The 13,265-nt window shown below is 47.0% G+C and overlaps 1 protein-coding gene across 7 annotated transcripts in view; it reads left to right on the forward strand.

The window, feature by feature from the left end:
* CSNK1G1 (casein kinase 1 gamma 1) overlaps positions 1-13,265 on the forward strand; it is a 99,483-nt gene that overhangs the window by 73,176 nt on the left and 13,042 nt on the right. For all 7 annotated transcript variants that reach the window (XM_068696186.1, XM_068696184.1, XM_068696191.1 and 4 more), the window contains 5 exons: positions 3,964-4,198; positions 6,335-6,420; positions 8,495-8,579; positions 9,795-9,943; positions 11,523-11,627. In XM_068696186.1, coding sequence (XP_068552287.1) covers positions 3,964-4,198; positions 6,335-6,420; positions 8,495-8,579; positions 9,795-9,943; positions 11,523-11,627 — 660 coding nt within the window. The remainder of the gene's footprint in view (positions 1-3,963; positions 4,199-6,334; positions 6,421-8,494; positions 8,580-9,794; positions 9,944-11,522; positions 11,628-13,265) is intronic.

A 13,265-nucleotide genomic window follows, 5' to 3' on the forward strand; every position in this document is an offset into this window, starting at 1 on the left:
CACCTCCTTTTCCTGTGTCCAGTGGTCAATTTTTAGCCAGAGGCATACACAAAAGATGTTTTTTAAATAAGCACACATGCTTGGCTGGTCTTAGCTTGACAGGTAGCAGCAGCTCAGGGCTGGGTAGAACCCTTTAACTCCACAGATTTTAGGAGAAGGAAAACCCTCTGGGAGAAACAAACACCTGGTGATGGTTTTCAGGAGAGTAGCTTGAGATTAAGGGAAAATTTAAACTTGGTTTCATGTCAAGAAGACTCTGCTGGCTGAGGAAGATAGAGCCTGGATGATGATGAATCTTCAAAGAAAAAGGAGAACCCCTTTGGAGTATTTTCTGGTCAGATGACACAGTGGGGAAGTCCACCTCGGCCGGGGATGAGACACAGCCCTCAGGTTTGTCACTAGGCTTGGGTGTTTTTCTGGTAGGCGTGTGCTGTGCTCGGAGCTGTGGGAGCAGCTCAGCGAGCTAATTTTTCTTAGCCTAATTCACTGCTTCACACATCTCAGTGCAAACCTGTGTCAAAGGAGTCCTCCTCTGCTTTTCCTAACCCAGTGGAAGTTTTGGAGCTGTGTCACTCCTGCAGCTTGTGCGTTCACGATGCTTCACTTTGCTCTGTTCAGAGTATCAAAAGGGAATCTCGTCCTCCAGGTGCAGCTGAACAGATCGAGTGGCTGACATTCCTTAGCTACATAACACATGGAAATAAAAACATGGGCTCACTGATGCTGGTCCCTACAGCCCGTGAAGCAGAAGTCGTCTTAGCTTAGAGGAGCTGACTCAGTGATCGGGCTGGGGAAGGGAAGAGCACTTTTTACTCTGGCTTCGATTTTTCACTCTTGGCTGCATCCAACATCTGTGATGCTGCATTGACAGCTCAATTTGTCAGGAATAATGTGATTTGCAACCTTGCTGTACGTGCTCGCTGTCGGAGCCAAGGAGCACAAGGCCCCTTGTGTCAGGCATTGTGCAAGTACTTCTGGCTGTGACCCAGACCAAGTGGTGGTGAAAAGTGACCGGTGACCATCAGACTCCAGCCATTAAACGTGAAGTTTCTGATCTCTGCTGATCTGATCTGTATTCAAGCAGGTGATCTGCAGAAGAAGGGCTGAGATTTATCATGAGGATGTACAGATAAGATTGACAGCAAGATCAGATGATCAGCAGCTACTTTTTTGGGTTAAGAGGGTTTATCACAGTTCTCCTTGACATGAGAAAGGAAAACAAAAGCATGGTTTTATTTGGCATCTGGTTAAATGTCACAAATACCCTTGCATTTCTCAGCTGCGGGGCAGGGGTCCTGCTGTGTGCCAGCGGATGCTCTCCCCTCGCAGGGGGTTCTGTGATACCTGAAATGGGTATTTGTGGCTCCAGAGATGGGCCCCTGAGTAACTCGGCCAGCTGTGGATGCAGAAATCCTGCTGTAAGTCACAAGCAGAATCTCCTGTGGCTCTGCTCCATCCTGCCTCTGGACTGGGAACTCACGCCAGCCTCAGCTCCTGCACTGACCTCCTCTTCTTCAGCTGCACCGTGTCTGGGCCAAGGCCGTGAGCGGTTGCTCCGAGGAGCAGCTGCTGCAGCGGCACGGCACGGTTCTCAGCAAGCCTGGAGGGGAGACGCAGCACAGATCGGCACCCGCTCCCCATCCCCGGCAGACATAAGGAGGGCACGCATCCTGTCACAGCAAATAAAGCACTGAGGCTGCTTCAGGAAGCATCTTTCTGACGTGGAGAGCCTCTTTCAGCCATCCCTGGCTGCGTGTGGTTTTTCCAGCAGCACATCAGGAGGTGTCCAGGCAGATGGAAATAAAGAAAAAGGACAATGAAAGACCCGACAGCGTGTGTGTCTGTGTGATGGGAGCAAAAAAGGCAGGTACATAAATATCTCTAAGCGCTGCTGGAGTGCATTGTTTCAACGGACATCTCAGCCATCCAGATTGTTGTCCTGGCCAGAGCAACTCGCTGTCAATTAAATAAAAAAAAAAAGGCTTTTTTTCACAGCTGTGTAATTGCTGTTGTCTGTTTCAACAACTGGGCTTCTCCGGTAGCAGAGGCAAATCAAATGAGGTAGTCAGGCCACGCTTGAAAGCTTGTTATGTATGGAGAGGCTGGGAAACCCTTTGTCCCCATTTTAAGGGTTGCATCTTAATTTGAATTGCCTCCCCATATACCTTTTTGTCTTCTAACCTGCTGGTGTGTCATGTAGGTGATTCAAAGCGTGAAGAAGGGCTGAAGTGCAGAGCATCTGCTCTGTTCTGCATCATCCTGTAATTGATTAGAAATAATGGCTCTTAGCCGTGGAACCCATTTTCTCAGTACATTGAAATAAATCACTGCTTAAAATGAGAGAGGAGGGGAACTGTAACACGTGCTGTTACCTTCTTTGAAGAGCCTTTTAATAGTCCTGTTTTTTTTTCTTAAGACCGAGGCACCTGCAGTCAGTTTTTTCCTGTCGCCTGCCCTCCCTGTGCAGAACTTTGTTTTTATTAGGAGAGCTGCCCCCTTCTGCCTGTTACTCCTTTGCAAATGGTGAAAATGCAGCAAGTTTTCCTTAAAAACAAGGTGTCTGATAAACCTCTGGGAGCAGGACAGAGTAATCTCACATGCCCTGCAGGGATGAGGCTCTGATTTCACTGCCTGCAGAATTAAAGAGCTTCATTTGTTTTGTCTTGGCAAACATTCGGAGGTACCTGAAATGGCACCTGGGCTGTCAGATCCGGGCACGTGGAGCCTTCAGCCAGGCAGGCATCCAAGGTCAGGAAAGAAAAAGAGAGAGATGGGTTTGAGAGCTGAGGATGTGTCCAGATTCAGCAAGAAACAGCTCGCAGTCAGAGCAGGTCCCTGAGTCTGCTGCTATCACGCCGTGAGGCCGCTGCAGTGGCATAGCAGTGACCTCTGTGCGCTGGTGCTCGTTGATACAAAATCTGGAGTTTGTGAGAGCTTTGCCATGTTTTTTGTAGCATCATGAGCCTGCATGCAGATGGGTAGATCTAAACGGCCTTTCCAAAGCGTCTTGCTGGAAAATACGTACCCTCTGATGTGGGGGGCAGCCGTGGACCAAGGTAGCCTTAAAAGGGGATTTAGATCTTTTCAATTAAAACCTAAAGAGGAAATAAACATGGAATTAATGGAAGTAAGTTGTTAATTATCTTCACTTGGAATCATCTGATAAGTCGGGAACACAGAAGATAACTGCTTGCAGACCTACTCTAAAATCACCTGCAACATATTTCTTTTCAGAAGTGCTGTTAATGGTGAGCATCTGAATAAGGAGAGTGCTGAGAGGGGGAATGGCCCCTTCAGCCCTTGGAGCTGGGGGTACCTGCCTGTTTATTTCGTCTTCAGGGGCAGAACAAAGTTAGTCAAAAGCTGCAAAATATTCCAGCTATTTCTGTTTGACAGCTGGTGAGATGAATTATTATTTTTGGTCAGCATCAAGGCTCCCACCTGCCCAGAATCCCCCTCTGTGGAGGATCTGGCGTGTGTAAGCCAACATATGGGTCGAGGGAGGAAGGTGGTAAGACACAGAGCAACAAAGGAAGGCTGTGGGCAAGGGAAGAGCTCTTGGTAACCGGTTTAGTATATTTAAAATCAATACCAAGAGGCTGCTGCTGCAATTCTCTGTGGAATCCTTCCAAGAACGGTGTTCTGGTGGTAGTGTTTCAGAACGAGCCTGTCCAATTTCTTTTCAGTTCAAGTCAGGGAGCACAGTGTGGTAGCTGGAGAAAGGAGGGGATGACAAATTCTTTTTCCAGCTCTGCACCAATTAACGTGACCCAGCTCAAACAGTAACTTCTGCCTTGCTGTACTCCATCTGTTGTGTTTCTTGTGGGATATCGGAGTTCTCAGATAGCACCAAGCACTTTCAGGAGACTTTGTGATGGGCTAGCAAAACCTTGCTGTGCCGTTAGCTGGGAGAACATCACAGCCGGTCTGCTTGGGAATAACTTTTGCCTCATCCTTTTGCAGATATCTCGAATGGAATATGTGCATTCGAAGAACCTCATCTACCGAGATGTCAAGCCAGAAAACTTCCTTATTGGCCGGCAAGGCAATAAGAAAGACCACGTCATTCACATCATAGACTTTGGACTGGCGAAGGAGTACATAGATCCAGAAACCAAAAAACACATACCTTACAGGGAACACAAGAGCTTAACTGGAACAGCAAGATACATGTCCATCAACACTCATCTTGGCAAAGGTCTGTGCGGTCGGTGCGAGTTTGCCGTGCCGAGTACTGTAGAGCTCTGATTATTGCTTGGTTTACGGCTCTGTCCTGCCCTTTGAGGTCTTTGCAAACCATGCAGCATGGTGATGCTGTTTACAGCTGTGAGGTTTTACACTTTGGGGTTTTTTTGAGGCATTGAGACAGCTAAAATGTTGGAACTTGGAAGCCTTGTAATTATAGTTGTTATTAGGAACTAAACAGCTGGTAGCAACCCTGCTCTGATAAAAGGCAAGTAGGCGGGTTGTAATTGCTGCACTAAATGATGACCAAATAGATTTTTATAGCACAGCCCTGCACGGGTACCTTTCAGTTTCAGGTGTTACAGTTCAGTGTTCCCTGACCTAATAATCGGTTGGAGAAAATGCATAATGTTTTCCTTAATGACTTAACTAATTTTAAACCTGTCTTCTATCTCTTCTCCTCACTGTTTTGCATCCCTCTTTCATACTAGAAAATTACATTTCTGTGGCCGAAAGGAAAAAAAATAAAAATTAAATGTTTATATTCACTTAAATTCATGAGGGTAGTAAGATAGTGGAATATTCCTTGAGCAGCCTCCCAGCTAGGAGATCAGGGCGTTGCTGGCTTTTGGATCTCTCGGAGAGCTCTCTCTTTGGGCAGTAAGAAGGGATGGGCCCAATTTCTATTTTCGGAAAACCCAGCGGAGATTCAGGAAGGGATGGAGGAAGTGAGAGGCTGCAGTGGGAACAGGCCTCTCGCCAGGCTCGGAGGCTGCGGGTGGGATTTTCTGCAGGGCACGGCACTGCCACCACCTACCGGCGAGTGACCTTGCCATCAGCACGCCGATGTGTTTTCTCATCCCCTGCTTTCATCGGGTGGGAGGATTGGGAAGGAGTGCTGGAGTTGTCCCCTTCGCGTTTCAGGACTGAGCAAAGTGCAGCAGATTGATTACAGTTTTTCCGAAAGACGAGTGCTTTCAGCCGTCTCCCTGAGAAGTTTGTCTGCATCACTGCACTAAATTACCGAGCTCTCCCTTTTTTTTCCCCCTCCTTTTTACAGCTGTATCAGGGTGACATGCAGGAGCCATTATCCTGATTCCCTTCTGCTGACCCTTCTCACCTCCGGACCGTTTTGCGAGTTCCATTTGCTGCTGTGTGAAGGGGAGTTGTGCTGTGCAAAGCGCTGCCTTTTTCTCCCCTTGCAGATTATGCAGCATCGGGGACAGCTCACGCGCAGCTTGTTTTGGTGTGTGGGCTGCATGACTCGATTTGCTCCGTACTGCGGGTTCTGAACGCGTTATCTGCCTGCAGGTGGAGGCTGGCAGGGGAGGAGGTTGCACCAAAGCACTCTGCGAGCTCTGTGAACCCCAGTCTGGTGCTCCCTGGGAGAAGGGCTCGAACTGCAGCGCTCTGACCTTCCCTGTAAACACTTTCCTGCAGTGTGCTGGGAAGCCAGAGACAGCAGATGATGGATTTTGGGGTCCCCGTGCTGTTGAGGAGCTCCAGGGCTGTTTGCTCACCCAGCAAGCTGAAGGGTCACGCTGCCACCAGGGCAGCCTGCCTGGGGCGTTTAAGGATGCTTTTCCTTTGGCATGAGGCCCCTCTTTTTTCCCCTCATCTATAATCATAACATCTGCATGGCAACAGCAGCAAGTGTCTCACAAGCAAAGCAGTACCAAAAGGAGCTATTTTTAATCCGCTCTGATGCGATGAGCTACAGAAGCAGTCGGGAGAGGGCTGGCACTATGCAGCACGGTAGTTCCCTGCAGCTGGCTGCAAGTGTCCCCTGCCTGTTCTGCGTAGTTCAGAGGAAATAACACAACCCAGCACAACATCGCGGCTGTACCATGAGCACTGGCAGTCCTCAGAACAACTGGGGAACTGCTTTATTCCTCTGCGATTAATACCTCCACCTCCCATCCTTTGTGCCTCACCTTGGGCAGTCTGGCTCGCAGTTCTGTGTTGCCTCCCCTTGTTTAGCTGATACGTTCATGTGTTTTGTGTCTGTTGTAACAAGGTTTCAGGTACTTTTACTCGGAGCTGCAGACAGCAAGCGAATTTCCCTGGGATATTGCTGAAATACGTCTGGCTACTGGTCAGATCCCTTTCTGCAGCTGCAGCAATAATTTGTCATCTCTTCTGTTTTTAGAGCAAAGTCGTCGAGACGACTTGGAAGCCCTCGGCCATATGTTTATGTATTTCCTCCGAGGCAGTCTGCCCTGGCAAGGACTGAAGGTAGGTTTGAGTTTTAGGTTTTGCCCTTCAAAACTTTACTTGGTTTCTGCCCAAATGTGAGTCTGGCAGGAGAAAGTTTGCAGAATGCAAGCAGAAGAACTGTTCTCTCTGTCTGTCTGCCGACAAGGCGTTAGCTTTACCTACAGAAGGTACCGGGACAGAAGCGTTTTTCCTATCACATCGGGTTTCTGTAGCTTCACTGGGTCAGTACAGCTCTGGAGAGAAGATGCAGCAGAGGCAAATGAGCGACTGGGCCAGGGACAGTAATGAGAGGGCTGCCGAGCTGTCGGAGCAGCTTAGCTGTAATGTGAACCTGCCCCGGGAACACAATGGTTGTTTATGAAGTTCCCGTTACGGCACACAATGCCCCAGCTGCATCTGCGATCGTGTTTATAATGGGAGCCATTTGATGGTTTTAGACGTGCAGATGGAGTTCAGCCTGAAAAGACATTTTTTCTGGTGAAAGTATGGAGCTTGGCTTCCCTCCAGAGACACTGGACACTCGGTGCTTAGTTCTGGATTATAAGTTTATGAAATATCACGTACATGTGGAAGGTTGCAAGCAATTGAGTTATGGCAACTGCAGCTGAATGAAGCAGTCGTAAGTCGTCCGCTGGCTGTGGGGTGTTGGTAGTTGCATCATTCTGTCACCTTCCTGGTGATGAAACTGCTGCATTCACCTTTGGAATTGGAGTGAGGGAAGGGACTGAATGTGATCAGGTTAGGAGAGGGTTTATTAGTGAAGACAGTGACTCCTGTTAGGCCTGTTAATAGGGTTTGAAAAAGCAGCTGAGCCTTTGGGCTCGCAGGCTTCTCAGCAGAGTGCTGCTATGGTCAGTGGCATGATTGAAGCTGCTAAGCTGCTCTGTCACCAGCTATCCAGAGTTAGCCTCAGCTTCGCTTTGTCAGACATGTGCATAAATGTCAGAGACAATTCAGAAAAGCACAAGAGGGTTCTTCAAGCATGAAAATGCTTCTGAAAGGAATCAGAATCTCTCTGACATTAGGTGCGCCTCCTGTGGTAACTCTGAGTTTGTTACTCTAATAATGTTTTGTTTCTGGTTCAGTTGAAATTATCTGCTCTAAATTGATCCAGAAAATTACTCAAAAATAATTCCAGGTTTAGACAAGGCTCTGCAAAATTTCCTTAGATTAGTGCTGAGACTGCTTCTTGGAGTCCTGCATTTCTTTAGCTCCAGAGCACACCCACACTCTTCAGCTTGATCTAGAATACGATGTCTTCACTCTTCTCAGTTTCTTCTGCTTAATCTTTTGGTCTCTGCTGTCAATTCTAAAGTCCTGAGAGGACATCTTACAATGCTAATTATGTGGCTGGCAGGTCTAACTGGCATATTTTGAAATGGAGGCAATAAAACATGTTTTTTGGGTGCCAGCTGGAGTAGTTCTCTGCTTCAGGAGCGATTCAGGTGGGGAAACCATAACTGAAGGTTGTTTCATTCTTCTTGACGGCCAGCTGTTTAATCAATGCTAAGTGATAGGCACTTTGGGGGGTGAAAGGACAGGTGGTGTGGAAGTAGCACGGGACTTGGGAGAATTGTGACTGATATAAACTGATTTGACTTTGTGGTGGCTCAGTAAAAAATCAACGTGTCAAAATCATCACAATTTAACTACTTTTACAGTTGCTTATGAAGCTGTTCTGATTGCAGATGGCTCTAAGCCTCAGTCTGTTCTTTGCTGGAGTGTCAGGATCCTGATGTGCTATCAAAGTATACGCAGCTTTGTTTTCTTGTCCCATGAAAGCTTCCCTGTACAGTGTTCAGGACTGGGTTGGTAAGAAATCAGCCCTGTGAGAAACTAACCAATGTTCTCTCTTCGAAGCACTGAAGCTATTTTGAAAGCATCACTGGATATTCTTTGCTGATGGAAAATGTACAGGGAGAATTACAGTATTCCTGGTAGTGTAGTCTAGGATGCAGTTCAGCTACAAGTAACATTGTCTGATACCACGGAGGCTCGATATTAAATACTTTGTTTTTCTTCCCATCCAGCATGTCGTTTATCACATGGTTGAACTCTTTCTCCACAACTGTTTTGTCTTTGTGCGCTACAGGCTGACACCTTAAAAGAGAGGTATCAGAAGATTGGGGACACAAAGAGAAACACTCCGGTTGAAGTTCTCTGTGAGAACTTTCCAGGTAAAGCCCTGATGGGATCCCTGCAGTGCAGCTGGAGGTGGCCATACCTTGTTAAATAAAGTATTCTGGTGGTGTGCATCTGTTACATCATCGTCCCTCAAGCAGGCAAACAACTGGAGCTGGTGCTAGAAATTAGCACATCCTGTGAGCTTGTGACTGTGGCTTGTAATGAGTGTAGCTCTTCTCACTGAGGAAGCCAGACAATGCCTCATGTTGCTTCTTTTCTTTTTGGCTTGCTTCCCCAAGAGGACCTCATTACTGTCCTTCTCTCAAGTGACTGCGTTCGATCTACTGAGTTAATCCTTTTCCAAATGAAAGGATTTACAGCTGCTAAAATTTTAGGTGGCCAGCTTAAATGTGTGTCACCCCAGCTTAAAGATGGGGTGATATCTGGGCAGAAAAAGCCTCATTACTGCTGGTGCTCAGGGGTGCTCCAGGGTGCACACCAGCATCTCCTGCTTTCCTTCCCCAGCTGGTTGCTGAGCATTCAGATGAAATCGCTGTGGCTATTTTATGTCTGTGCGAGCAGGCGTATGTGTGAGCATGCTGTTGGCAGGCTCACTGAGTCGTCGTTTATTGTACAGTGTGTTTTAGTGTTTGTTTTGTACAAAGGTATAGAATACAACTTGTTGTGACACTTGGATTCAAGGTAGAGCAGCAGCTCCCTGGAGCAAGTGTGGGACTTCCAGCTTTGTCTGAGGAACATTTGAATTGATTTGCATTGCAGACCACTGCAAAAAACAGTGCTTTTTAAAGGAAGGCCAGGGTTAGAACTGGTAGCCCAGACAATCCTCTCACAGAATGATGCTCAATGCTGCAACACAGCCCTTGGTTTATAGCCACTCATTGAGAAGATTCAGAATAAAAACGGACTATTATTAGACTTTGGGCAGGGCAGGAGGGCTCTAGAGAGCTGAGTGAGATTCATCGAGCAATAAAAGACTGGGTAAAGACCTGCTGGATATCCTCAGCTTCTATCAGTCTATGGGGCTCACCTGAATTTGGTGAAGCCTGGACAATTCTCAGCTCTGGGGATTTGGTCATGGGTCCAACTCTGAGCACTGCCTTGCCTAGTGCCATGGCAAGGCCTTGCTGGAGTTAATGGTGAAGCACATTTCCAGCATGCATGTGTAGCCTCTGCTGAGAGGCTTGCAAGTGATGGAGCTCATGTGTGAGCACAACTAACGCTGCTTCTGTTTTCCCCTTTTTTAACAGAGGAGATGGCCACGTACCTCCGTTATGTTCGGCGATTAGACTTTTTTGAGAGACCAGACTACGATTATTTACGAACCATCTTCACAGAGCTGTTTGAAAAGAAAGGCTACACCTTTGACTACGCCTATGACTGGGTCGGCAGGCCAATTGTAAGTCAGTCCTGCAAAATGCAGGGCCTTGCCTTCCAGGTGCTGCTTCCCAGCCACCTGGCTCTTGGTTTGTCCAAATAATCCCAATTAGTGCCAGCGAGTTCAGGATCAAATCGTTCACATCTTTTCTCTAGCTAGCACAGGTTGAACACAGTGAGAAGCCCTGATGTTGTGTTTGGAGGTTCTTGTGGTGCCCTACGTTTCCCTAAGGGGCAGAAGGCCCCTTCCCACCTCTTTGGGTTTACCCTGGTGTGGGTTTTTCAAACCTGATTTTCGCACTTGAGGCCGTGAACGGGACTGGACTTAATTTGCTTTGGTCTAGCACAGGATTGGAGACCTTTGTAATCGATATCTAAAGACATCCATCTTACAGCAGGAGAGCATACTTGCTACCTCAGCACGGAATGATGGAAGACCTCCCTAACGCTTGGGTATAGGGGAGTACAGATCTGGGCAGGGCTCTAACAAATGCTCAGAAAACAGTAAACAGAAAACCCATTCCGATCTCAAAAGATCCTGGGGCTTACCCCATTCCAGAGGCTGGGCCAGCTCTAAATATTAAGCACATGGCAAGGAAACGTGGGAGTATCCACGCTCCATTTAGCAGCTTTGTGACACCAGGTGGAACACAACTGTGATCCTGATCCACCTCTTCTATTGTCAAAAGCCATTTGTATTCAGGAAGACCTTGGCCAAAAGATGTGTCACGGGGAAATCTGATAAAAGTGTCTAAAGCTCTTCCGCTGGCTGCCTGTCTGATTTGTGTCCGTGGTGCAGCCTGTCGCTTGTATTTTGTGGCGTGCTGCTGATAGCCTTCTTGCTGATAGACAGTCACTGTGCGCCGCCAATGGCAAAGGCGCCCGTAAATTAATTGTCACTGGTGCCAGATCAAATGCCTCCAGCGCTAAACTTGGTGCCATTGCCAGTGATTTCCAGTCCCAGCTATATTTAGCGTTACCAGTGTTTGCTGTGCCCAAACTGGTTCATTTTAATAAGAAATCATTCCATGAAATCATTCCGTGATTTTTCTCCTCATTTTTTGTTTAATTACAAAGGCAATTGATAAAAAGCCCCCTGTAAGACAAGCTGGCTGTTGCTGACAACTGCAGTGGTTGCTATGGAGATTGGATGTTGTGAGCAGGGATTACGACTTTGGTGAGAACAGAGCAGGTGAAGCTTTAATTTTAACACGTCCTGTTTCTATGCAAGTGTGGTTTTTAAAAGGAGCAAGACAATGAGATGAGGAAAATAAGCCTGGATATTTGCAGTCACAATAATCTTATTTGAGACACATTTGGAGTGATCTGCCATTGGTACAGATAGGCAGCTCTGTCTTTTTGATTCAGTTTTCTGTAAGATGTTTGGTGTTGATATCCAGCAAGCCACCAAATCAAAGGGATTTCATAGCCCTTACTGTAATTATCCTTGGATGCTGTCAGTACTTTTGGGCAGCGTTTTGATGTTTTCCTGCATTGTCCTTGCATGATGGGAGCCATCCCGACAAGTTAGGTTTGTACACACATGCTGAGAGACGTGTTGTAGTCATTGGCTTCATCCTAACGAACGCTTTATTTTCCAGCCTACTCCAGTGGGATCGGTTCACGTAGATTCTGGGACGTCTGCAGTAACAAGAGACAGCCACGTCCATAGGGATCGACCATCGCAGCAGGCCCTTCGCAATCAGGTGTGTTACTCACCGCTGCTTTGGCAGGACTGCGTTGTTTGGCATCTTTCTGAATTCCTCTTGGTCTGGAGAAGCAGAAACCCTGTGCCAGTAGAAGTTGATGGGACTGATTCTTGCTTTGTTTGTGGCAAGTGCATTTCTTGCTTAATTTAGGAAGACTGTGGTCTGAGCAAGACTTTGTCAAAGCAGCAGATTGCTGAAATACTCTGTTGGCCAGCGGAACTCCTCAGGACCGCAAGCCAAACAGAGTACAACTTGGAATGGGTCATAGTTTGTGGGTAAGCTCTTTATCTCAGCTGTCCGGTGTGGTCAGACTAGCTGACCAGCCTGGCCAAGAAGCACCTTTGGGTGCTTTTACTCACAGCACGTGGACTATGGAGCAGACCAACAGTTGTGGCTATGGTAGCCTGCTCCCAGCTGCCCTCTTTCCAAGGACTGTGCGGCTGTAATAAGATGTCCCCATGGACACGCACCATATCCATCTCGGGGTGTCCTGTTTGTGGCACGGGTATTGCAAAAAGGCAGCAAAAAGGACTGCCAGCGTAGGGTCCTGTGGGGAGGCTGAGCATCATGGTCCAGATTAACTTCAAGTTTCTGAATTTCCCCATTTTTTTCTTTCTAGTCGTAATATTTTCTTGGTGTTGTTGAGAGTCTGGATTTTCTATATTAACAGAGCTGATCAGAAGTTCAGTAGATCTCCAACTGCTGGCTCCTAGCTAGAGCTATTGGTGCTCTTACCTCCCAGTGAGTGGTTCTGGGCTCGCTCTGCTCCTCTAACTGCTGTGTGCTGTTCTAGCTCCTCGTCTGCGGTCTCTGCGCCCACGCAGCTCATGCGAGCTGGGGTTTGTGTGCACAGAATTGAGTGTGAGATGAAATAACCTGTCTGGGCTCGGCTTTCCTTGCTCCATGCAGCTGGGCTCTGAGTGATAGAGCACTTAATATAGACTAGAATCCATCTAAAGCCATCAGCTACAATCAGGATGAACATCCCTCGTTAGAAGTGTTGCTTGTAGGAAGCTGGATTGTTTGAAGCATGTGTGCAGTACTGGATTTATGCATGCTTATTAGTGTGGACTGGTATGAGAGCACTAGTAAAATAATCTGCTTTAATATATTGCCTGATTAATGCATTAACCCCCTTTTTGGGTGGCAGTTTCTAGTTGTCCGCTTTGACAACAGACCTTCACGTTGTGTACACGAGGCATCTTGTTTCCTTTAACAGACAATGACGCCTGGCTTCATTTTCAAGCATGTTAGTTCACAAATTATAGTGTGTAGTACAAAGACAGCTGGCATATTCCCAAAATGCTATTCAGACAACCTTCGGCCCTTGTTCTTCTGAGTTTCTCAAATTATCTGGATTCTGTATTGTGGGCACCTTCTGTCATCGTTTTCACCTAGACGTTATTTAGGATATGCTGAATTATGTTACATTCCTGATATACACAGCAAATAAGTTTCCCCTTGCCAAAACTTAAACAGTTCTTTTCCAAGGGATATTCCTTTTAACTGTTGAGCAAACTATTTCTGTAAAAAGGAGGAGAAAAACTAAATTTCTAGAGCAGTGGATTGGAGACATGGGTTTGGGTCAAGTAACTGCCTAGATCTCCAGAGTTAACTGCTTTATTTTTATTTCCA

The sequence above is a fragment of the Anas acuta genome, chromosome 12 (assembly GCF_963932015.1).
Source record: "Anas acuta chromosome 12, bAnaAcu1.1, whole genome shotgun sequence".
Lineage (NCBI taxonomy): Eukaryota > Metazoa > Chordata > Aves > Anseriformes > Anatidae > Anas > Anas acuta.